General features: G+C 56.9%; 1 protein-coding gene across 5 annotated transcripts; it reads left to right on the forward strand.

The window, feature by feature from the left end:
- The first annotated feature begins 1366 nt into the window (after nt 1-1366).
- CCDC61 (coiled-coil domain containing 61) lies at nt 1367-18533 on the forward strand. Of its 5 annotated transcripts, none has more exons than XM_075122419.1 (14): nt 1367-1428; nt 6159-6347; nt 6816-6898; nt 7276-7439; nt 8277-8429; nt 8929-9145; nt 10155-10237; nt 12403-12650; nt 13369-13447; nt 13962-14086; nt 14376-14454; nt 15106-15172; nt 16115-16187; nt 17004-18533. In XM_075122419.1, exons 2-14 carry the CDS (start codon nt 6200-6202, stop codon nt 17099-17101), a joined length of 1617 nt encoding a protein of 538 aa, XP_074978520.1. In that variant the 5' UTR covers nt 1367-1428; nt 6159-6199; the 3' UTR covers nt 17102-18533. The 5 variants fall into 5 exon arrangements, with proteins under 5 accessions (XP_074978520.1, XP_074978519.1, XP_074978522.1 ...); XM_075122418.1 differs by having other exon boundaries at nt 1379-1476; XM_075122421.1 differs by having other exon boundaries at nt 1397-1428; nt 6088-6347.
- The last annotated feature ends 6267 nt before the right edge of the window (nt 18534-24800 follow it).

Below are 24800 nucleotides of genomic sequence, written 5' to 3' on the forward strand. Positions count from 1 at the left end.
GTCCATCAATGGCTATCAGCCAGTATGGGCAGGGATAGTGCCCCTAGCCTCTGTTTGCCCAAAGCTGGGAATGGGGGATGGATCACTTGATGATGACCTGTTCTGTTTCTTCCCTCTGGGGCACCTGGCATTGGCCATTGTCGGAAGACAGGACACTGGGCTAGATGGACCTTTGGTCTGACTCAGTATGGCTGTTCTAATTTTCTGAAGGGGGTGGTGGGGGTTGAGGGGTGACAGGGGTCCCTGCAAGGATGCTAGATCGGATCACAATGGGGCCAAATCCAAAGCAGCATCTCCCAAGGGAATCACCCTAAAACCTGAGATATTTCCCTAGCAAATTGCCTAGATACTGTGCTGGCCACCGCAAAACCAGGACATCCTTGCGTGTGACAGAGATGCAGGGAATGGGATGGTGGGGGAGGAAAGTGGTGCTCTGCCCCCACAACCCAAGCTCCATCTATAAGCTTCAGTTTTGCCCAGTCACTCGCTGATGTGCATAGTGTGCAGGTTTAATCAGCAGCAAAATAGTTGAGAACTGTGACCTTTTTAAGCCTCAGTTGTTAACAACTCACACAAAAGAGCTGGAGCTCCTGTTTCAGGCTGGCTGCAGACTCAGGCAGAGGTCACTGGAGCCGTTATACACTTTGAAGTTGTCTTCGGTAGCCAGGAAGGTGAGAGGCTTGTTACTAAAGAGAGCTCAGATCTCTGAGCATACAATGGGCCTGTGATGGGGTGACAGGGCTGCCCTGGCCATGTGAATTCCCAGTGGGAAACCCCTTCTCCCGGGGGTTTGCTAGCTGGGGAGCAGCCTGGTGGTGCCCTCCGGCGTATCTACCACTCCTCCCACTTTAGTGTCATCTGCACTATCTCTTATCCTGTCCCCAGTCGCTCCGCCGAGGCTGATGCTCTGATCCCGCTTTGCTTCCCAGCCCAGGGAGCCAGGACAGGGATTTAGAGGAGCGGCCCCTCGGTGAGCTCGAACTCACAACCCCGCGCTCCAAAGCGCCCGCCTGGAGCTCCAGGGGCCAGGCCGGGTGCAATGCGCCGAGCAGCCACTAGAGGCCCTCGCCCCGCGGCTCCCGGCTCCCGAGAAGTAGAAACTACATTGGGACTGACGGCGATGAAAGAGGCGGGTTCTGAGTGGGCGGGACTGTGAGGGGGATTGGCAGCCAGTGGGGACCCAATGGAAACTCTGAGTGTTAGTCGGCGAGGGGTGGAAGGGTTCTGCGGTTGATGGACGGCCGCTGAAAACCAGTGGCCGCGCAGGCTTGGGCGGAGGAGGCGGGCCTTGCATGTGACAGACAGAGGCTTCGAGCCAATGGCCAGCCGGCGGCAGTTGGTCGGCAGCCAATGGGAGCGGAGCGGGGGGCTGGGGGGCAGGGTCCTGTCAGGGGAGGCGGCGGTTGGGCTGAGCCGGCGGCCGAGGCGGTGAGTGACCCGGGTCTGTATCGGCCCCCTCCGTGGAGACTCCCCCAGGCACGTGATCGCCCGAGCCCCCTCCCCTATAGTGCCCCCTCAGCACCCCTCCCCCCCGTGGGGACCCCCTGGCACGTGATCCCCCTGCATCCCTTCCCCCCGTGGGGGAGCCCCCCGGAACCCCCTCCCCCCGTGGGGATCCCCTGGCACGAGATCCCCCTGCATCCCTTCCCCCCGTGGGGGAGCCCCCCGGAACCCCCTCCCCCCGTGGGGATCCCCTGGCACGAGATCCCCCTGCATCCCTTCCCCCCGTGGGGGAGCCCCCCGGAACCCCCTCCCCCCGTGGGGATCCCCTGGCACGAGATCCCCCTGCATCCCTTCCCCCCGTGGGGGAGCCCCCCGGAACCCCCTCCCCCCGTGGGGACCCCCTGGCACGTGATCCCCCTGCATCCCTTCCCCCCGTGGGGGAGCCCCCCGGAACCCCCTCCCCCCGTGGGGATCCCCTGGCACGTGATCCCCTGGTGCCCCCTCCCCCATAGCGTCCCCCCCCGGAACTCCCTCCCCCCCATGGGGACTCCCTGGCACGTGACCTCGCTCCTGGTCTGTGACCTCCGGATCCCCTCCTCCCCCCGAGTTTCCCTCCATGCCCGGGGGGGGGGGAGGGCATTGCTATTTCCTGTCCCCTAGCTTCCCTTTCCCTAAACCCCTTCCCATGGGGTCCCCCATTGCTGCTCCCCCCCCCCCCGTGCACCTCCCTGCCATGGGGCTCCCCTGCCCGGTATCCCCCCACCCCAGAGTCCCTGTTCTTCACCCAGCACCTCTCCGCACCCCACGGTACCAGGGTTTGGGGCAGCCAGGGGTGAGGGGTGGGGTTTTTTTGGGGGGGGGGTTGACCACCTGCCCCCACATTTGCCATTGTTGGGGTTCCCCAAGAACTTGGTCCGACTCAGGTGCCTTTATTTGGCCTGCTGCGAAGCTATGCTGAGCTTATCAGACGCAAATGAAGGGGGTGGGTAGAGGGCGCACCAAAGTTACACCTGCTACGGCATTTTTACTGGTTTCAGAGGAGCAGCCGTGTTAGTCTGTATTCGCAAAAAGAAAAGGAGGACTTGTGGCACCTTAGAGACTAACCAATTTATTTGAGCATGAGCTTTCGTGAGCTACAGCTCACTTCATCGGATGCATACTGTGGAAAGTATAGAAGATCTTTTTATACACACAAAGCATGAAAAAATGGGTGTTTACCACTACAAAAGGTTTTCTCTTCCCCCACCCCACTCTCCTACTGGTAATAGGGGTGGGGGGAGAGAAAACCTTTTGTGGTGGTAAACACCCATTTTTTCATGGTTTGTATGTATAAGAACATCTTCTGTATTTTCCACAGCATGCATCTGATGAAGTGAGCTGTAGCTCACGAAAGCTCATGCTCAAATAAATTGGTTAGTCTCTAAGGTGCCACAAGTCCTCCTTTTCTTTTTGCGACATTTTTACTAACTCTAATAACACCTGCGTTCAGAGCGGTACACGGCGTCACAGGCTTCGGGATGAGCACGGTCACTTTTGGGGAGCCGGTCCCCATACAGCCTGCTCTGTCCAGGTATAACGTTCCCGGTTCATCTCTTCCATGGGCCGTAGCACCAGCGTGCTGCGTATCGTAGCTATGACAGACATCCTGACTCCAGCACGCTGCTTGTTAAGCCCCTGTTTGTACTGTGGCCTTCCATGCACCTTCCTAGTCATGTCCACTAAGAAATGAGCTGTGTGGGTCAGGATGGAGCTGTGTGACAGGTGGGGGACAGTGCTGCGTGGCGGATCCCCTCTGGGCTGGTGGGAGCCAGGAGGCAGCCCCGGAGCAGCAGCTCTGCCCTTTCCGCGGTGGCATTTGCCTCCCTCTACACCTAGTGGTGGGGCAGCAGCAGCCCTGCTTGCCGCCTCTGTACCTGGCTTTGAGAGTGAGTGGAGCCATCACGGCTACAGCTCGGATGCAGCCAGCCTGTTCTCAGCTGGGAGAAGCTGCAGCCAGCTTCCTCCAAGGGTTGTCCTCCTGGGAGCAGAGGCGGCAGGGGGTGGGGAGCTCTGGCCCTTGCTGTACTGGGAGGGTGGACTCTGGTATGGAAAGAGTTGGGAACCTCTGGCATAGCCCTGTCAGGACTGCTGCTTTCCCAGCTGGACAGCGGCCCCGGCAAGCACCCAACCACTCGCTCGGCCCTAGAGCAGTGGTTCTCAAACTTTTTTTTTCGCAGACCACTTGAAAATTGCTGCGGGTCTCAGTGGAGCACTTAAAGATCTTCCCAAATGTTGTTTGTACCGTTAGCTAATTATTGTAAAGCGCTTTGGATAAAAGTGCTATATTAAAAAAACCTTAATAATAATTAACGTTTTTTGGTTCTACAAATAAAAGCACCCAACTCGTATTTTAATCTCAGTAGTCTTACCTTTCTAATGCGATGGCTGTGCCCTCTCTCCCCCACCACAGCAGCCCCCGAGCTGGGGCTGGGAAGGAGGGGGGTCTCGCCCTCTTCCCCCACCACAGCAGCCCCCGAGCTGGGGCTGGGAAGGAGGGGGGTCTTGCCCTCTTCCCCCACCACAGCAGCCCCCGAGCTGGGGCTGGGAAGGAGGGGGGTCTCGCCCTCTTCCCCCACCACAGCAGCCCCCGAGCTGGGGCTGGGAAGGAGGGGGGTCTCGCCCTCTTCCCCCACCACAGCAGCCCCCAAGCTGGGGCTGGGAAGGAGGGGGATCTTGCCCTCTCTCCCCCACCACAGCAGCCCCCGAGCTGGGGCTGGGAAGGAGGGGGGTCTTGCCCTCTCTCCCCCACCACAGCAGCCCCTGAGCTGGGGCTGGGAAGGAGAGAAGTCTCTCCCTCTCTCCCCCACCCTTCATTCTCTTGTGTGCAGTCACCCAGGCATGCACCTTAGAGGGAACTATCCATGAACCACTTGAATGGAGCTTGCAGACCACAGTTTGAGAACCTCTGTCCTAGAGCATTGGGTCAGTGCAGTTGTACCAGGCTGTGTTGCAGGGTGGTGAAGCACTGGAATAAGTTGCCTGGGGAGATTGTGGAATCTCCATCATTAGAGCTTTGTAAGAGCAGGTTGGACAAACATTGCCATTGCTGTCACTTCCCAGGACCAGCGGTGGGACCTGTAGTACAGTCAGACAACACAGTTTGAAAAACACCTGAGCCTGCCTGGGCTACAGCGCGTGCTGCCGGGGAACTCTGCTCCCCGGCGCATGTGCGCAGTGGTTCTAATCTACATTGTCGCTGTGCCGGCTCACGGGCTTGGCCTGTGCATCCTGCTGGTGAACAGAATTGTAGATTTTTGTGGCCAGAAAGGACCATTCTGTTCATCCAGTGTGACTTCCTGCCGAGCCCCAGCTGGAGCGTCACACCCCCAGTAATCTCTGTATCAAGTCCACCATTTTGGTGTGAGCTACAGCAGATCTTTCAAGAAGATACCCACGCTTGATTAAAGGACCCCAAGTGATGGAGAATCTCTCTTGTCTCTGGGTGTGTTGTCCCAGTGAGTAGTTAACTTCCTTGTTAAAAGATTGTGCCTTATTTCTAGCCTGAATTTGTCCAGCTTCAGCCACTGGATCTCAGGCTGCCTTTGTCAACTGGTATAAAGAGCTGCCTACTCTCAGAGATCTCCTCCCCTTGGAGGTGCCGACCACCAGGGTCAAATCACCGCTTAATCTTGGATTAAACAGATTGAGCTTCCTTCGGGTTTGTCTGCACTTACTGAAATACTGATTCTGGAGTAGTGACTTTGGTGTAAATCCCCATGTGGACACTCGTATTCTGGAATAAGAGTGGATTAAGATATATTGGAATAAGGCATTTGTATTTTGGAAACAAAAGTGTTGATGGGGAGACTTATATTCAAATAACTACACCAGAAGAGCTATTTCGGTGAGTGTCCCTGCACAGAGAAGCCCTTAATCTTTTGCTATGAGGCAGCTTCTCCAGATCTGGAAACAGTCCAGCAGCTCTCTTCTGAACCCTCTCCAATTTGTGAGCATCCTTTTGGTTTGACTAAAGCCAAAGACATCACCTAGAGACTCTACACCTTGCTATTCCCCTGCTTACACTTCCAAGGATCACGGTCACCTTGTTAGTGGAGTAGGCTGTACACGCCCAGTGACAGGACAGTCCGGGGCTCGTGTGTGTTATCTGAACAGGCCGAGTCTTTGCGGAAAGCGCTCTGGATCTGAGGGATGGAATTCCCCAGCATGGGGTACTCTGCCATGGGTGGCTGGAGCAAGTCCTGAACTAACAGAGGAAGGAGACAGGCACACAGGCCCAGCTAGGCCTGACATCTGATCCGTTCCCACGGGATAGTGTAACTTGCAGCGTGGTGCTGTACGGACTGCTGCCCCTCAGTCCCGACCCTGTTCCCTGACTCAATTGCTGCTGTCCCAGCCTTGGGCTCCCCCTCCCCCCCCCCCCCCCCCCGGAGCTCTGCCAGTGCCCCTCAGGCCCAATCTGCAGCCACCTGTGCCCAAACCCTGGGCTCCCTCCACACACAGCTCTTCCATGCCCTTCAATCCTGACCCACATTCCCCCTAGCATCCCAGCCCTGGGCTCCCTTCATTGCCATGCCCCACAATGCTGACCCGCAGCCTTGGGCTTCGCCCCCCACTCTCCTCATGCTTCTCATTCCCACCCCACAGCCCCCTGCCATCCTAGTCCCGGGCTCCTGAGTGTCAATCCCAATTCCTGTGAACTCCCTCTCCGGCCGCAGGGTTGCCTGGGAACGCAGGGCCAGAGCACTGAGGGCTCACCATGGCCAAGCTGCAGGGGCTTCAGGCTGACTACGTCTTCCGCGGCACGGAGCACGTTGTGAGGATGACCGTGAACGGGAGCGTCCTGGAGGTGGAAGTGGAGGACCGGCTCACCACCGATCAGTGGAGAGGAGAGTTTGATGCTGCCTGTGAGTGTCCTGCCAAGCCCATTACATGGGTCACCCCCTGTGAGGGCTGTATCAGCTGGGGGAGGGAGCAACAAGGGCCAGGGGACATTTAGGGATCTGGGGCAAAAATTGGGGATTGGTCCTGCTTTGAGCAGGGGGATGGAATAGATGACCTCCTGAGGTCCCTTCCAACCCTGATATTCTATGATTCTATGACTCCTGGATTCTATCCCCAGCTGCGGGAGGGGTGTCGTGGTTAGAGCAGGGGGCTGGGAGTCCAGGACTCCTGGGTTCTATCCCCAGCTCTGAGAGGGAGTGGGGTCTAGTGGATAGAGCAGGGGAGTGTCTAGGACTCTTGGGTTTCCTTCCAGTTCCCAGAAGAAGTGCAGTCCAGTGATACGCTCAGAGGGCTGGGAGTCCCAGACTCCTGGGGGGAGCTGAGCCTGACCTTGCCTGACAAGGGTCTCTCCCTGTTTCATTTGCTCCCAGTCATTGAAGATTTAACTCACAAGACCGGGAACTTCAAGCAGTTTGGGATCTTCTGCAGCATGCTGGAGTCTGCCCTGAGCCAGGTGAGGCCTGCAGAGCTCATGGCTAACATTCCCCTGGGGCACATGCACCTGGCCCAAGGGCAATGGGAGAAGGGGATCTGGGCTGCCACGGGTCTCGCTGGACAGCTCACTAGGAGCCCAAGGGTCCCTCCTGTTCTGTGGAAAAATGGAGCTGGCTGTAACAGCCAGCTGCCTCGCATGCCCACCCCATCCCACTGGACTGCTGTCACTCGCTCTAGTGCAGAGTGGCATGGTGGGAGCTGTCCTCTTTCGGGGCAGCCCCATGGCCAGCCACACTCTATCCCCACCACCACCTCCCTCACTGTGAGTGCAGCACGAAGGGCTGGGCTGGTGCGTCCCTCTGAGTCAGCACGTCTCCTGCCCCCTCCCCCCCGCAGAGCAGCGAGTCGGTCACCTTGGACCTCCTCACCTACACTGACCTGGAGGCGCTGAGGAGCCGGAAGATTGGGGTGGGCCCGAGGCACGCGCCCTCTGCTTCCAAGTCCTCGCTGCTGAGCTCCAAGCGCTATCTCATCCTCATCTACTCCGTCGAGTTTGACAGGTAAGGGCAGCTCGGAGCGGTGGGTGGACTAGGAAGACAGCAGCAGCTTGGGCTTAGTGGTGGATCATCAGGTGAAGGCCTCTCTCAGTGCAACACCTTGGCCAAAACGGCTGCCGCAGTCCTGGGCTGCATCACCAGGGGGATCTCACGTAGGAGCAGAGAGGGTATTTTCCCTCTGGATTTAGCTCTGATGCGGTCACTGCTGGGATCCCATGTCCCTCTCTGGTGTCCGCAACTCGAGAAGGATGTTGATAAATCGAGAGAGGTCAGAGAAGAGCCACAAGAATGACTGAAGGCTTAGAAACCCTGCCTTATAGTGAGAGACTCCAGGAGCTCCATCTGTTTAGCCTAACAAAGAGAAGGTTAATGGTGACTTGATCCCAGTCTTATCGGTACCTACCTGGGGAACAAATATTTGTTCAGGACTCTTCAAGGTAGCAGACTGAGGTCTTACAGGATCCAGTGGCTGGAAGCTGAAGCTAGACAAATTCAGGCTGGAAATTCAGGCTGTTAACCGTAATTAGCCATTGGAACAGTTTGGCAAGGGTCATGGTGGAGTCTCCATCCCTGGCAATTTTCAATCACAGTTGGATGTTTGTCAGAGAGATCTGCTCTAGCTCAAAGCGGAATTAATTCAGGGCAGGTCTCTCTGGCTGGGTTAACTAGGGGGTCAGATTAATAGCAGAAGGGACCTCTGTGATCTTCTAGTCTAATTAATTCTAGCTATTAATCTAACTGGAGGGGAGGGGTGATAGAGGGGGATGTGTAGCCATGTGACTGTAGCAACCTCAGGGCACGTGCTGATCCCAGCTGCCCCTGCCTCTTGCTTTTCCACAGGATCCACTACCCCCTCCCGTTGCCCTATGTGGGCAAGCCAGACCCTGTAGCGCTGCAGAAGGTCATCAGGGAGCTGAAGGAGGAGCTGGCTGTGCTGAAGGCCAAACCAGGCAGGGATTTCCGGGATGCGGAGATCCGCCGGCTGCGGGATGAGTGAGTGAGGGGAGGGACAGGGTGACGGGAGCCTCGGCGTTGAGCTGATTCCTCCCCCCAGGCTGTCTCGTGCAGCTGCCCCTGTGGACGACTTGGGGCACAGTCAGCTGTCCCAGCCGATCCACTATGCAAATGAGAATACCAGCTCCATGCTTCAGACTGACACTAAGGGAGGAGAGAGGTCTGGGTATTACTACAGAGGGCCTGGGAGCCAGGACTCCTGGGTTCTGTTCTGGGCTCTGCCACTGACTCACTGGGTGACCTGGAGTAAACCACGTCTCTCCGTGACTCAGTTTCCCCTCTGTAAAACGGGACCTAAGTGTGAATTAATGTTTGTCCAGTGCTCTGAGGTCTGCTGCCATGAGGGGATTCGCTATGTACAGTAAGCGTCATGTGTCACAGCGCCTCCTACTGGCAGTGCTGATCCCCTGCCTCCTTCTCTGCCCTGCGAGCCGCTGCGCCCCCTGACCACTGCCTGGGCATGTCTCTGCCTCCTCAGGCTGGGCCGGGTGCTGGAGGAGAAGCAGGAGGTGGAGTCGGCCCTGCTCAGGCTGCAGGAGGAGCTGAAGTTCTCCAGCAAGAGCAGCGCCGGGAAGGAGGTGAAGATCCTGAAGAAGATTGTCCAGAGCCTGGAGGAGGAGCTGCTGAAGGAGCGAACCAAGCACCAGCGAGCGGCCAGCAAGCGTCTGCAGGAGAACCGGCAGCTGGCTGACGAGGTGGGGTAGTGAACCCCTCGGCTGGGCCCTGGCACCAGGGCAACCCCCCCTCCGTCCCCATTTAGGTGATGGTGTAACAGCATTGCCCAGGTAGGGCCCCGCACCCAACCTGGCACTGGTGTGACGGCCTCCCCACACGCCTCCTGGTGCGACAGCCCCTTTTCTCTTCCTCCAGCCCTTCCCCCAGTGCTGGTGTGACATCGCCCCCCATAGACGAGAAGTCAGGACTCCAAATTCCTCAGCTGTGGAGCTAGAGCTTCCTAAAGGCGAAGATCTGAAGGAGAGACGAAACTTCCTTAGTGGAAGCAGCATGGGAGGGGAGTGGGGTCTAGTCGTCAGAGCAGGGGGCTGGGAATTAGGACTCCTGGGTCCTAGCTCCAGCTCTGGGAGGGAAGTGGGGTTGGAGCAGGGGGGCTGGGAGCTAGGGCTCCTGGGTTCTAAACCTGACTCTGCCACTGACTCATTGTGTGACCTTAGGCAAGTTGCTACCACTCTCCATGCCTCGGTTATCTTTTTTACAGTTCAAACATTTGTAATAAAAAATAGTATCAAGTGTTTGTATTCTGTGCTGTAACTGAAATCAATATATTTGAAAATGTAGAAAACATCCACAAATATTTAAATAAATGGTATTCTATTATTGTTTAACAGTGGGATTAAAACTTCGATAAATTGTTTGACAGCCCTAGTAATAATTATTACCCTGAGATCTTACATAGCACCGTATACCCGACAATTCCAAAGCCCTTGACTCTCTATACAGGGCTCACTTGCCCACCACTGAAATGCAGCCACCTCTGGGGTGGACCATGGCAGCTGTTTAACACAACACCATAGCACCCCAGTTCAGGGCAGGAAGTGAAGGGGAATGTTGCTGGCAATCATGTAGCCCTGCCCAGATTCCATTGTCTGTCTGCGCTGCAAGACTGTCTTTTGGGTCGATTTCGTGGGCCCGTTCCAGAGCATGTCCAGCAGCTGAAGAAATGAGATTTCTTCCCCTTCCTTGCAGCTGGCGGAGGTGAAAGCATCGGAGAGGAGCCTCCGGGTCCGAGTGAAGAGTCTGACCAATGAGCTGGCCTTATACAAGAAAGGGTGAGTGACACCAGCTGCTCTAGGCTGGATCAGGACCCTAGGCGAGGTTGAAGGAGATGCTTTTCATTCACCTGTCTAAGGATCCCGGCCCCTCTGTTGATACTCGAACCCAGGTTTTGCCCACTGGCTTTAAATACTGGTCCCCTGGTATTAGTGGATCGCTGATGCTACAGAGGAAGGATCAAACCCCCATAATGCGTCTGGCCAGTTGTGCGATGCTGGAAGATTGCTTCCCGTACTCTGCAGGGATTGTAATATGTTCTGATGCATGAGATCTCCTGCTAGGGGACAGGGTAAGGAGGATGGGGGACATCAGTCCTTAGTCACGGCTGTCTTGAAGGGTCAGTGGGGCTTCTGCAGGGCAGAGCCAGCCCTGGTGGCTGCATCTTTTTGATGGCACCTAGGGACACAGAATGTAGATCATGTTTGTGAGCTGGGGGATTGTGTCCTGGAAAGCAGTCACTCTGAAAAGCATCAAGGGGCCATGGTGGGAACCAGCTAACCAGGAGCTCCCAGGGCGATGCTGGGGCTAAGCGGGGAGCATGACCCTTGGTGGTCTAAGGGGGGGGGATATTGAGGAGGAGTGGGGTGGCAGGGCCATGTCTGTATCCAGCATTAGCGAGCCCATCTCTGGAGCGTGGGTCCCGTTCTGGTGTCCGCACATCCGAAAGGATTAAAGAGGATTCAGAAGGAGCCATGAGGACGAGCCGAGGGCTGGAAAACCTGCCTGTGAACATGAGAGCTGTGTGCTGGATCTGTTTAGTTTATCCCCGAGATGGTTCAGAGGTGACGCGATCCCAGTTTGTCAGCACCTCCTTGGGCAGGTGTGACAAGCCTCTGGGGTTCCCAGAGCTGTAAGTTACTGTGTTACCCCTCTCGGCCTCAGCAAGTGGGAGCTTTGCTGCTGCGAAACTGTGTTAGCTCCCGGGCACGCTGGCATGTCTGCCCCGCCGGCAAACTCACCCGGGCCCTGCCAGTGATCCCCATTCCCAAGTTCCCCAGAGATGTCTCTCTGCAGTGCCCCCTTCCTCCTTACTGTCATGCTCACAGAACCGTACCAAGCTCGCTGCTCCTTTAAAGAGCCCATCCACAGCCGCTTGTTACCTTAGTGGGGTTAACAAATCCTCTGTTTCAATCCAAGCTCTGAGCTGGGTTATGGGAAAAATAAAACGGGTGTATTAAGAAAAGGACACCAGTTTAAGGGATACCAAGTCTAAGGCATAAAGACACAAATGGTTACAACCAAACAGAAGAATACAATTCTAAGGCTTCAGTCTAACTTCAGCCATGAGAGACTTGTTCAAAGACGTTTCAACATGTTTGTTCAAAGACGTTTTCTCACCCGTCTTCCTTCAGCCTGGCTTCCCGAGTTCCCTCCCCCACATGTTAGAGCCCAGTAAACCTTGGAAACGTGCTGTTCGCGAGTAAGCCCAGACCCCTTTCTCTGCTGGAGCCTAGGTGTCAGGCTGTCTTCTTCCTGCTCGTTAGCTTTGTTTACCTTATATGTAAATGACCGTGTGTTGCCTTTGCCTGGCCACCAGGCTGGTCAGACAAGCAAATACACGTTCCTTTGTCTAAGGCAGATTAGGTTTATGTGTTGCTTGCCGAACGCATTTTCGGAAATCTAATGCACTTTGATAACCCTTCGTGCCCCCACTACGCCCTGGTTTTCAGGACCAGCGTGTTACCGTTTGTGCGTGATACCTCCCATGGCACCATTTAGACACAGATCATCTGGTCTGTGCAGTGAGTTTGTTAGGGCTGGCGAGAGCTGCCGGCACAGAGCAGTGAACCTGTGGCACGGGGGGAATTTCTGAGAGGGGAGGCTCTTCAGTCCAGCAGACAAAGGCAGAACAAGATCAGTGGCTGGAGCTGAAGCTAGGCAGATTCAGACTTGGAATAAGGCGCCAGTGTTTAACGGGGAGGGGAATTGACCATTGGAACCACTGACCCAGTGATGGGGATAGGGAGTGCTCCAGGGCTTGGAGACTTTCGCTGACATTGGATATCTCTGCTGTGGCTCGACTGTCAGATCTGGGCTGGATGCAGGGATACCTAGGGGGATTCTGTGGCCAGTGTGAGGCAGGAGGCCAGATTGGATGACCCGAACAGGCCCGTCTGTTCTTCACATCTAGGACTTTGACTGCTCCCTCCTTTTTTTCCAGGCGCTTAACCCCCACCGGCCCATCCCCTCAGAACCGATCGGCGTCCTCCCATGGCTTCAGTCACGCTGCCCCGGGCCGGAGCAGCGCTGCGGCCATGGCCCGAGAGGAGCGACGCTCCACCTCCAGGGAGCGCTCCAACTCCCGGGAGTGTGGCGGGGCCTGGCCAGTGAACCGGCCACGCTCCACGTCCAGAGAAGGGCGTGGCGGGAGCCAGACCCGACTCCCTCGCCAGTCACCATCACCCACAGGTGAGGGGGTAGGAGAGGAGCCATTGGGCGGGTCCCCTGCCCAGATCACAGGGCCTGGGGACCCTAGGTTGTCCTTCCCACGCTCCGACAGAGATGTCTCCAAGCAAGGTGAGAACCTTGGTCACATGCAGTGATGCGGGGGAGGTAGCAATCCCCCTCCCCCCCCAGTTCCTGCAGCTGAACGCTGAACAGTTTGGAGGGGTGGGGAAGGGTCTACCCAGCCTTTCTCCTCCAGGTGGCTGGTTCCGAGCCACTTCTCACTGTGATGACCAGCATGCTGGGCCTTGGTCCCCAGTGTGACATGAGATTTGGGGGCCTGGGGCCTCAGCCCAGTTCCTAGCCAACCGGCGTGGGGTCCACCTCAGGCAGCCCCACTCAGCAGCCTCAGCCAAGAGCTGAATAGACCAGGGGGACCAAACACCTGTCTTGCCCCATCAAGGTGGGGAGGGGACTGTGTTGGGCAGGGCTGCTGTTGCCCGTGCTGTGCCCATTCTGGGAAGGGAGACCATCCCAGGGCTCTCGTTTACTCACCCTGCACTGCGGGGTGATCAGATCTCAAGGGTGGCAGCAACACCCCCTGCCCTTGGCACCCCTACCCCACCCCCATCTTGGATCCCAGGCAAGGCGGCAGCAGCCCCTCCCTCCCCCCGTCTCAGATCCCAGGTGTGGCAGCAGCAGCCCCCGCCCTTGACCCCGCTGCCGGTCTCCCCTTTCCCAGGCACCCGGCCGCCACGCTTCGACCCCACGGCCTTTGTGAAGGCCAAAGAGCGGAAGCAGAAGGAGGCTGAACTGAAAAAGTAAGTCCCCGCCCCCCAGGGACACCCTGATCTTCTGGGTGGAGGTGGGGGGTGTTCGGGGCCACGGGTTTCCACCTCTAGCTGCTGCGTTCAGTGGCCCCTGTGCTGCCTGGGAAGTGGACTCTTGCCAGTGCTCTGGTGGGCGTTGCCCCCCCGAATCTGAGCCCTTCCGCCGTCCTCGGGGAGGGCAGGGTGTGGGAGCCACAAGGGTTAATCTGGAGGCATTGACACGGCTCCAATGGCAGGAACGCCATGTGACATCTGAAACCCACCGAGATCTTGGAGCCCCAGGGCCCATTTAAGGATTCCGGCTGGTTTAGCAAGGGCCGTGGTGGCAGCTTCGGGGTCCCAGTCCTCTGTTTCCCTGCGGTCCCCTTCCCTTCCTGCCACGAGCTGCGTGCCTGCCGCACCCCAGAGGTGGCTGCATTTCACGGGCAGGCAGCCCGTTTTGGCAAGGAAGCTTCAGGTCGCGAGATGCCGGCTTCTGCACATAACCCTCTTCCCTTGGGCGCAGCCAGCGACGGATCCGGCGGGGCGCGGGTGATGCACCGCCCGGCAGCTGGGGCCGCTCCCACTCCCGGGGCCTGGCAGCCTTCAGCAGAGACAGCCTGGGCAGGAGTCGCGGTCGCAGCTCGTCGGGTACGTCCTGGGACCAGGAATGTCTCCGGGGTGGGATACTGCACTGGGCTTGCCACTGCCTGGGAGCCCCATGGCCACATCTCCCAGCCCCTGGGGTGTCCCTTCTCCGGGGACCAGCTGATAAAGGCTGGAGCAGGTATTGGGAAAGCCCATGCTAGACGTGAACTTCCCCAGTGAGGTGCGTTGTAGGAGTGCGTGTGTGTGGGAGGGTTTGGGGGGCAGGGACGCTGGGCTCTGGAGATCCCCCTGCCAGGACTGAGTTCCCCTTTACTGTCTCTCACTCTCACAGTGGAGAGCTTCCGCAGCCAGCGCTCTTCAGCAAGCTCGGGCAGCGAAGCGGATGATTACTCCGAGCCGGTACCCCTAAGGTAACGAAATCACAATCTGCTACTGGGACAGGGAGAGCAGGGGGGCTGGGTTCTCTCCCTGGCTCTGGGAGGGGAGTGGGATCTCGTGGTTAGAGCAGGGGGGCTGGAAGCCAGGACCCCTGGGTTCTATCCTAGCTCTGCCACTTACTTGCTTTGGCAAGTCATTTTGACCCAACTTTTGAGACGTGATCTCTGTTTTGGGGCCTGATTATTGGAGGGTTGAGCAGCAGCAGCTCCCATTGCCTCCGTCTAGCACGCAGGCCACTCAGCACTTCAGCACGCCACGCTCAGGGGCGCCAAGGGTGGGCACCCACAGTTGGAGGCCTCTCTTGGAAGCTGGGCCAGGCCCTCCCGGCGGGTGGGAGCTGGTGGCTGTGGGGACTCCTGAGATGCCAGAGACTAGAGATTGATGCCTGGGGGTACGGGAGCTGGCTTACCCTGGAGCTGCCACGGTGGGGCCCTGGTGCCGCATAGGGAGGTGTCTGAGTGGCACGACTCCCCCCAGGGACAAGTGCCTGGCCTCTCCATCACAGCGCACCCCTGCTAGCCACGGGAGCAGGGATCCGAGCCGGCTGCTGCCTGGTGCTGCAGGCTGCTAACTGGTGGAGCGCTGCCCCATCACCGCGGCCTTCTTCCTTCTCTCTCCGGCAGGGGCAGGCGGCGGGCACCCAGAGGCAGGAAGCCCTTGAGTTCCTCCTCCTGGAACGGCCCCACCGGGGTAAGTGTTTCTTTGTCCCCTGTCAGGGCGCCTCTCAACTAGCCTGGGTGGGAGGTAAGCCAGGGCCTGGTGGGACACAGGCCCCATTGCGCCGCCCTGGCTGTGCCGCAGCCCCCAGGCCCTCCGGGCAGCAGGCATCTTGCTCCAGATCCCTGTGTGCATGAGGCAAAGGTGGGGGCCCCCGGGGCTGGTGTGGCCTGTTCTCTGTGGGGGCAAAGCCCATGCTGGAGCCCATGCTGAGAGCTTCTGGCTGAGGACATGATTCCTCACAGCTCCATGCATGCTCCAGCCAGAGGGGGGCGACGTGGAGACAACGGGTTCCCTTTCCCTCCTGCAGGAAGCCAGCTCAGGGCTCCAAGTCGCCGCCAGTCAGGAGAGGCTGGGGCCGTGGGGGGCGCTGGGGTCTCCCTCCCCACCCAGCTGCTACAAGGCAGTCCCTCTGCCTTCAGTGCTAAATGACCTGGAGTAGGTCAGAGAGCACCGGGCGAATCTGGGAGGGGGAGGGGCTGTGATGAGGGAGGGGCTGAGTGGTTAAAGTGGGGGTTGGGTGCCTGGTCTCCTGGGGTCTAGCCTCAGCTATAGGAGGAGAGCGGGGTCTCATGATTAGATCAGGGGACCAGGACTCCTGGGTTCTATCCCTGGCTCTGGGAGGGGAGTGGGGTCTCGTGGTTTGAGCAGGGGGGCTGGGAGCCAGGACACCTGGAGGCTGTTCCCACCTCTGCCGCTGACTGGCTGCGGTCAAGAGCCCAGGTGTCCCGTTTTCCCTGCACCCTGGGAATAAATGCGTCAGCAGGGAACGGGACTCTGCCCCAGTCAGCTTGGTTTTGTCTCGGACAGCCCTGGTAATTCCTGGATGAAGTGGGGCGCTGGCGGGGACGGGGTGGGGGTGAGAGTGGGGGATCAGCTGGGAGACGACCCTGCAGCTTTCTCCTCTCCCTGCAGGCTCCTCGAACGGATGCCGGCCGCAGGAAACGCCTGGCCAGCACCCCCACTGCGAGCAAGCGAGCGGATAAAGGTGAACTGGGCTGGGCTGCAGAGTGTGGGCTCAGCAGGGGGTGCTCTCCCCTCGCAGTCTGGGCTGACCCCAGGGCCCCGTCATGGCACGAGCAGTTGCCCTGCTGCTTAGACTTCCTGTCATCTGGATGCCTCGTTTCACTCAGTTTGTCCCCACCACGGTTATGGAGGCCTCTGGCCCTTTTCCCATGAGCAGGACTCCTAGCCCCAGAGTGCTGCCAAATTCCATGTGCCTTGGAGCGTCAACTGGACAAGCTACTTTCACTCCCACCCCCGATATAAACAGCTGCCACACTCCACCCCAGAGGTGGCTGCATTTCAGCAGCAGGCAAATCCTTTTGGAGCAGCCCACGGTTCTCTGCAGACTATGGGGGAGGGATAGCTCAGTGGTTTGAGCATTGGCCTGCTAAATCCAGGGTTATGAGTTCAATCCTTGAGGGGGCCATTTAGGGATCTGGGGCAAAAATTGGGGATTGGCCCTGCTTTGAGCAGGGGGTTGGACTTAGATGACCTCCTGAGGTCCCTTCCAACCCTGATATTCTGTGATACGGTTTCTTCGATCCCTGCACACGTGCCCCGGCTTCCCCCAAACCTTTCCTCCCTCAGAAGTTCCCTCTCATACCCAGCTTCCCTCTGCCTGGCCTTGAGCCCTCTGATATTGCTCACAGGGCCGGAGAGAGGTTCCCTGTTGAGCAGTTCCTCACTCCTGAGGCTATGGCGTTCATGGTCCCGGCTCACCAGGGGACCGGGGACTAGAGTGTGGGGCTGGCCCGGTGATCGCAGGGCCCAGCCAACGAATGCTCGTCTCCTCTGACAGAGAACCTGTATGATGAGCCGTCGGCCGACCTGTCTGAGATCGACGCCCGGCTGCAGGCCCTGCAGGAGTACATGAACAACCTGGACACCAGGACGTAGCCAGTGGAGTCTGAGAGGGGGAGGGCGGGCACGCAGCCCAGGCTCGGAGCCCTCCACACTGCTTGCAGGGGGGCCTGGAGAGGTGGGCCAAGCAACCAGGCCTTGGAGCCCTCCCTCCCTTGGTGCTCCCATGGACCAAGCCAAGACGTCTCTCTCCCACAGGGACCCTTTGCCCTGCTGTCTCTGGGCAGGACAGGGCTCTACTCCAGGCTGGACAATAGAAGATTAGCAAGGTGGATATTTGGGAGTGGGGGCTCAGGATCTTAGTTCCCCCATAGCTTGTTCCCATCAGAAATCCCCACCCCCACGGGCTGGACAGAAGGCAGGTGGCTTTGTAGTTGTACCCAAGTAGCCCAGGAGCAAAGGATCATGGGACATTTCCTCCTGGGAGTGACTCCCTTCGCATTGGTGGCAGCTAGGAGGCGCCTGCCCCACTGTGGCTTGTGGATTTCTGACCCCCTCTGGGAAGGGGAAGGCCACTGCGGAGTGGAGGGTCCTATGGAGATCTCAACAGGCTGATGGGACCCTCTTCTAGCCCCCACAACTCCACCTTCTCTCTCCTGTTTAGCTCAGTTTTAGCAGCCTGATGTGGGGAAGCTGGAATCCTGCAATCGGTGGGGGAAAGGGGGCAGCTTCTTAACACACAGGCCAAGCAAGCTCCAGACAGGGACGGCACTTACCTGCTTCTGTGGCACGGTCTGATCTTGCCAAGCCCTCTCCCTGCACCAGCTGCTCCTAGCTAACCACGTCCCACCACGGCAGCCGAGAGGGTAGGATGCCTTGCGGCCAGTTTGCCTGCCTAGGCGAGCAGGCTGCCCTGCGCTCAATCCCCTGATCTGAGCACCCGGGAGAGAGTGAGCAGGGAGAGGCACCAGCCTCCGGCTCCTTGAGCTGGTCGTGCCTGGAGGCAGTGAAACGAGCGAGCTAGTGTTCAGTCTCTGGCTGTTCCAGCAGCTTGAACTGCTTTTAACGTTGGTGCGTGAAATCTCCCGTGTCTGAGCGGCTGGGGGAGCGTCCCCTGTGCTCCCCCTCATCTGGTTTCATGGCAGCATACGGGGCTTCAGGAGACCTTTGGCCATTGGTCCCTCAGCTGCTCTAAGCCTCCTGCCTGGTTGATGGGCCTGGAGGAGCTTTGGACCAGCTCAGCACTGGGCATTCAGCTGTTAGAGCTAAAAGCCCCATGCCTCAGCAGCCCTGTCTGCTATGGGATCTGGTCCCCCCACTTCTCCGGTTCACTCCATGAACAAGACAGTAGCGGCATCCACGGTTAATCTGGCAGTGCTGGCCCCTGAGTGGTATCTGGTTCCTTTCAGCGTCCCAGTGGGCGGCAGGTGTTTGTGTTGTGATCCTGTGTGCGCCCCATCCCCTTACATGATGTTGCTCTGCTGTGTTGTGTGATGATCCCTGTTGTAAATAAACTTTTCTAACTTCCCGCCGGCTGCTGATCCCCTCCCGTGCCTCTGCTCCACCCTGCGCCAGCGATGGTGGGGATGGAATTTGGCTCATGCCACCGAAGCCCCGTCCCTTGAGCCAAAGGAGAATCGCCATCAGCTGGGAACAGTAGAGGGGATGTGACACACAACAGGCTAGTTTTCGTTCCACTTACACATCTGCAGAGAATGTGAGGGCTAGTGAAGGTTAAAGGCCTGGAGCCCAAAGCGCAGTGAGCCTTCAGCCTGTCTTGTGGGGGTGTAAGTCAGTCTCCGGGGCTGTGGTTTTGTGATAGGAATGCAGGCTTTGAACCACCATCCTCTAGCATGGCTCCGTGTTACTGAGAAACCTGCCGCCTAGCGAGACACCAAAGAAGCTCAATTGATTTAGTTTAGCCAAGGGACAGGTCGGAGGTGACTTGGTTTCCCAGTTTGTCTGCACTCCATGGGGAGGAGATTTCTGAGAGTAGAAGGCTCCTCAACCCAGCAGACAAAGATAAAATGGGATCCAATGATGGGAGCTGACATAAGACAAATTCAAAGTGGAAATAAGGTGCAAATTTTTAATAATGAGGATGAATAACCATTGGAGCAATTCCTCTGGGGGGAGGGGGGATTTCTCCATCCCTTGGATTCTCTCCATCAAGACTGAACACATCTCAACATTCAGCCCTAGCTCGACCCCCAGCTAGGGGCTGGCTGCTGGAACGGCTGGGTTGGGGTTCTCCGGTCTGGGTGATCACTGGGTGTCTTTCTGGCCATGGTCTGTGCCCTCCTTTATTTCAGATACCGCAGAGCAGCAGTATGCGATGGCCGAGCTGGGCTGGGCCTGAGAGGGCAGCAGGGTGTGGCTAACGAGCGTGAGGGGGCTGCAGCCTCGCTGGGTGAATGTAGGATAGCCCCATCCTTCCCTGGGTGCATTCACAACGCACTGCCGGCTATACACACGCAGCGTGACCCATCCCAGGGACCCCTCCTGGGCCGCCAGAGGAGTGTGGGAGAGCCGCTCCTGAGGCGCTTGCAGGGGCTGGCTTTAGGACTTTGCCCTCTAGGCTCTTCCCTCAGGGTGGGCTTCACCCTCTCTGCCCAGCACATCCCTGGAGCTGCTACTTCTTTAGCATCTGCAGGGATTCCCTCCGGATCAGCGGCCTTGTGTTAGCTGCCGCCAGCAGCTGCTAACAGCTTGGCTTTGTTGCTAGAGAGTAGGAACAGGTGTGGTTAGAATCCGGAGAGACCAATCCCACAGACCATCCTCTCAGCACTGGGTGGGAGACAGGTCTGGGCTGGGAAAATTTGTGAGGTTTCAAAAACGTTTCCCTGTCCCAAATCGGGAAGAGAAGCTGAAATTTTGAAAAATGTTGCCCAACAAAAATCGGGGGGAAAATTGCAGTCGGGTCAAGCGACATGTTGATCATTTGATTACTTTGAAAGTTATTTGTACTTACCCATGGTACAGGACTCTACGTTTACAAAACGCTTCCCAGATACTGGTTAATCCGCACGACCAGTGTGTTGGGGAGGCTCTTTACAGATGGGGAGGCAAGGATGCCCCTGGTTTAGATTTTTGTCTATAAGTTAACTTAAATGAAGTCAGTTTGAACGAAAAAAATAACTTTTCACCTTTCATCCCTGCTGTGGGATGCGCTGAGAATTTTGAAGTATTTTTCAAAAAAAGTTTTGAAACAAAATTAGTCAAACCCAGAGACACCGAGATTGGAGGCGTTCACTCTTTAAGGTTAAAGATCTCTGTCTCCTTGTACAATGCAGGGTGTCAGCCCCTGTCGCCAGCGAATTACCAACCAGGGTGATTCCATCCTACCTCTTTAAACTCCCCTTGAGGCTTCAGATCTGGTATTCTTCACTTCCTGTTCTAAACTGCTGTGTCATGGGCTTGTTATATAGCTGCCTTGTCCCACCTTAGAGTTGGCTGCATTTTGGTGGTGGGTCGCAGTGACTCCTGGTTATTGAAGGCAGTACAGGCAGGAGATTTTGCAAAGCCTTTTCCAATGAAGTGAAGGGGCTGTGGGAACGGAGTGTCGGGGCTGCGAGATCTGATGAGTTTTAAAGCCTAAACCTGGCTTATGCCTGGGCTTGGAAAGGTTAGATTTTTATCCATAAATGTCAGGAAGCGTCGATTTCCGCGTGCACACGCAAACCCCCGAAAAACCATTTGGGCAGATGAAAATTGAAGTTTAAAGGCAACTCAAGACAAATTCTGCTTGAGAACTCGAGTCCCACCTTAACGTGCTAAAACACATTGCAACGCCCGTGTTAGCAGAGCTGGCCCAGGGATGCCATTTGGATCGATTTAACTTCTTGAATCTCAACATCTACCGTCATTCAATAATTATTGTCCGACGGTCCCCCCATAACGTCCTGCAACTGGACAGTTCATAGAATCATAGAATATCAGGGTTGGAAGGGACCCCAGAAGGTCATCTAGTCCAACCCCCTGCTCGAAGCAGGACCAATTCCCAGTTAAATCATCCCAGCCAGGGCTTTGTCAAGCCTGACCTTAAAAACCTCTAAGGAAGGAGATTCTACCACCTCCCTAGGTAACGCATTCCAGTGTTTCACCACCCTCTTAGTGAAAAAGTTTTTCCTAATATCCAATCTAAACCTCCCCCACTGCAACTTGAGACCATTACTCCTCGTTCTGTCATCTGCTACCATTGAGAACAGTCTAGAGCCATCCTCTTTGGAACCCCCTTTCAGGTAGTTGAAAGCAGCTATCAAATCCCCCCTCATTCTTCTCTTCTGCAGGCTAAACAATCCCAGCTCCCTCAGCCTCTCCTCATAAGTCATGTGTTCCAGACCCCTAATCATTTTTGTTGCCCTTCGCTGGACTCTCTCCAATTTATCCACATCCTTCTTGTAGTGTGGGGCCCAAAACTGGACACAGTACTCCAGATGAGGCCTCACCAATGTCGAATAAATGAATGTTCAGTTGCTCCAAATCTTTTAAAATGCTTAAAAATAAACATATGTCTGATCCAGTCGAGTTTCTTAAAAAAGGGAATTCTGCCAAGCCCCGTTTCTAACAGCTTTAGAGCCACCCGCCTTCAGTGCACCTCTCCATGGTGCTGCTGAGAATACACGCAGAGAAACCGACAGGGGCGTTCAAGTCCCAGGATGATCTTCCACCATCCCTCTGGCACAGAGTTGTCAGTATGGCGTGCAGTCTGGATCCGGCCCCTGGGATGCCTTTATGTGGCTGGAGTGACATAGAATCTCGGCTTGCATTGCAAAGAGGAAGTTTCCTACCCTCAAGAGTTGCAAAGAAAGCCTTCCAACCCTGGCCTGGTGTGAGCGACACAGCGATGCTGTCTGAGTCTGCCGCCAGCCTGAGCCCATCGCTCTGAGAAGGGGAAGCTGCCCTGGGTCTGATCGACACTGCAACAGTGACTGAGTCTGCATGGGGCCTGAGGGCTGATTTACACTAGAAAGGTAGGTCGACCCAGCTGCGTCGGTCAGGGGTGTGAAAAATTCATACCCTTGATTGCTGTAGTTAAACTGCTCTAAGCCCGAGTGTAGAGACAGTGCTTAGATGATGAAGAATTCTTCTGTTAACCCAGCTAGTGTCTCTGGGAGAGGTGGATTTAGTCCAGCGGTGGAAGAACACCTTGCGTGGTCAGAAATGAGCCTTGGGACAGAGGTATCAGTGCAAGGGCCAGACATCACTGATGCCAAAGCAACTGGCCCTGCTGAGGACCTCGCACTTCTCAGCGATGGCCGGTGTCACTGTCTCCATTTTACAGATAAGGGGGCTGAGGCACGGAGGGGGAAGGGACTAGCTCGAGGCTACTCCACAGGTGCATAAATCTCATTAATTATAGTAGCACCTGGAGGCCCCAGCTGACATATGGCCCCGTCGGGCCGGGCGCTGCCCAGACAGGCAGTGACCGAGACCGGGGGCCTGTCGTGCTGGGCACTGGACAGACACACAGTGAGCGAGATCGGGGTCCCGTCACACCGGGCGCTGTCCAGACACAGTAACCAAGTTTAGAGCCCCATCACGCCGGGCACTGTCCAGAAACACAGTGACCAAGACCGGGGGCTGCACAGGAACAGATCAAATAGCGAACAATCCCGGTGGCCGAGCGCTCGGCTAAGCGTTGAAGTACGTTGCATGGGGTAGCACTCGCTGCATTTTTCTTTGTTTTAAAAAATGTGGTGGGATATTGACGGTGGCTGCATATGATTGCTCGGAAGAAAGCACCATAGGGTGCCTGGGTGAGCAGTTAGTATGGATAAGGCATTGCTGTGCGTATGTTCAGTTACAGAGAGTAGATGTCTGGTGTCTCCGGGAGTTGCCAGCCATTGCTCCCCCAGTAAAGGAGCAAGGCTTCTCCTGGCTCCCAGGAGTCACACCGCAGCATGCCGGGCGGAGGGATAACCAGAAGGCACTGCCTGGCTTAGCAGCCAGGTGTCTGTAGGGGGTGCCGTCTGGATCTGGCCGCGGGGACCTTTTTATGTAGCTGGTGTGACGTCATCAGAATCTCGGCTTTCACTTCAAAGAGGAAGTTTCCAACCCTCACAGTTGCAAAGAAAACCTTCCAACCCATCGCCTGGTGTGACGGACGCGCTGCATAGACACACAGGCCTGGTCTACACTACAGTTAGGTTGACATATGCTGCCTTCCATAGACCTAATTCCGTAAGCATCTGCACTAAAATGTAGCTCCCACCGATGTAGCCCGCTACACGGACTTAATAATGCCGCCAGGGGACCAGGGTGGGGATGGGGACTCGGTCTGTTCCATTGAGAGCCTCGTGTGGCCAGAGCCACCCCTGGAAAGTGTGGTGGAGAAAGGAGTTGCTGTCCAGGTTTCATACAGGGACCCCTCACCAGGTGCTGAGATGCAGCCGCTTCTGGGGTGGAGGCGGTTTATACTGGGATCCCTCACCTGCAGAGCCCCTCCTGATACCCTTCAATTTTCTCTGTACTGTGCTAATTTGATCCCAAATGCTTGTTCTTCTCTTTGCTCTAGAGAGACCCCAGCTGAGTGACGGGGGCTGCGTAGGAGCCAGTGCTACAAGAAAGTCCTTTGCTTCTTCTCTAGGAACTGGCCCGTGGAAAATATGGGCAGATTTTCATCTCAGTCCTGGCACCCCTGAGCCAGCCAGGCCCCCATCGTGGGGCTGGATCAGAGCCAGAGCCCCCTAGAGGGGAAAGGCCCCATGTCCCATTCTCTAATCCTCTAAGTAAAATATAATCCCTCAATCCCCAACGCAGCCGAAGTACGAACAAAACCTTTATTCCCAAAAGGAAAGAACTCAGCAGACGCCAGCCAGCCCTCAGTTACATTAAATAAAAGTAATTATGGAGCCTCCTCAGCACATAGGCACCCAGCCGATGTTCACACTCAGGGGGTCCCATTGTGGTCCCCATCTCCCATCCTGAGGGATCCGACACTGTTCCCCTTTCAAGACAAAACACCCAATTCAACTCTTGGGCTTTTGCTCCAAAGATCTGAGGCTGTTTCTTGAGGCAAACCACACGAACAATCCCAATGCTTTAAAAAAAAAAAATCATCAAACACCATAACCAAAGGGTGGTTGTGGGAGGAGGTGGCCTGGCTGGGTGGGGCTGGAGGAGGGGAGTCTAGGAAGCTGGAAGTGGGGGGTTCCCATGTGGGGCAGGGGGTTGGGGATCTGTGGGGCAGGATGAGAGTTCCGATGGGGGGCAGGTAGGCCTCTGGGGATGGAGGGGAGGGGAGGGTCCTATGGGGGGGGTCTATCGGGGCTGGAAGTGGGTTCCCATGGGAGGCAGGTGGTCCATGGTTGGGGGGTCTATGGGGTGGAGAAGGGGGAGTCCTAGGGGCGAAAGGGGGTCTATGGGGTGGAGGAGAGGGGTCCCATGCAGGGCAGGGAGTCCCTGGCTGGGGGTCTATGGGGCTGGAGAGTGGGATACCATTGGGAGGTCTATAAAGCTGGAAGCAGGTTCTCATGGGGGTCAGGTGGCCTATGGTTGGGGGGGGGTCTATGTGGTGGAGGAGGAGATCCTGTTGGGGACTGGGGGGTCTATGGGGTGGAGGGGGGGGTCCCATGAAGTACCAAAGGTTTATTGGGTGCAGGGGGGGTCCCAGGGGGGGACTGTGGGATTTATGGGGTTGAGGGGGTCCCATGGGGGGCTTGGGGGTCTATGGGGTGGAGGAGGGACCCATGAGGGACTGGAGGTCCCTGGCTGGGGGTTCCCATGGAGGACTGCGGGTTTAATGGGTGCAGGGGGGTCCCATGGGTGACTGGGATTTATAGAGTGGAGGGGG

The sequence above is a fragment of the Caretta caretta genome, chromosome 23, assembly GCF_965140235.1.
Source record: "Caretta caretta isolate rCarCar2 chromosome 23, rCarCar1.hap1, whole genome shotgun sequence".
Classification (NCBI taxonomy): domain Eukaryota; kingdom Metazoa; phylum Chordata; order Testudines; family Cheloniidae; genus Caretta; species Caretta caretta.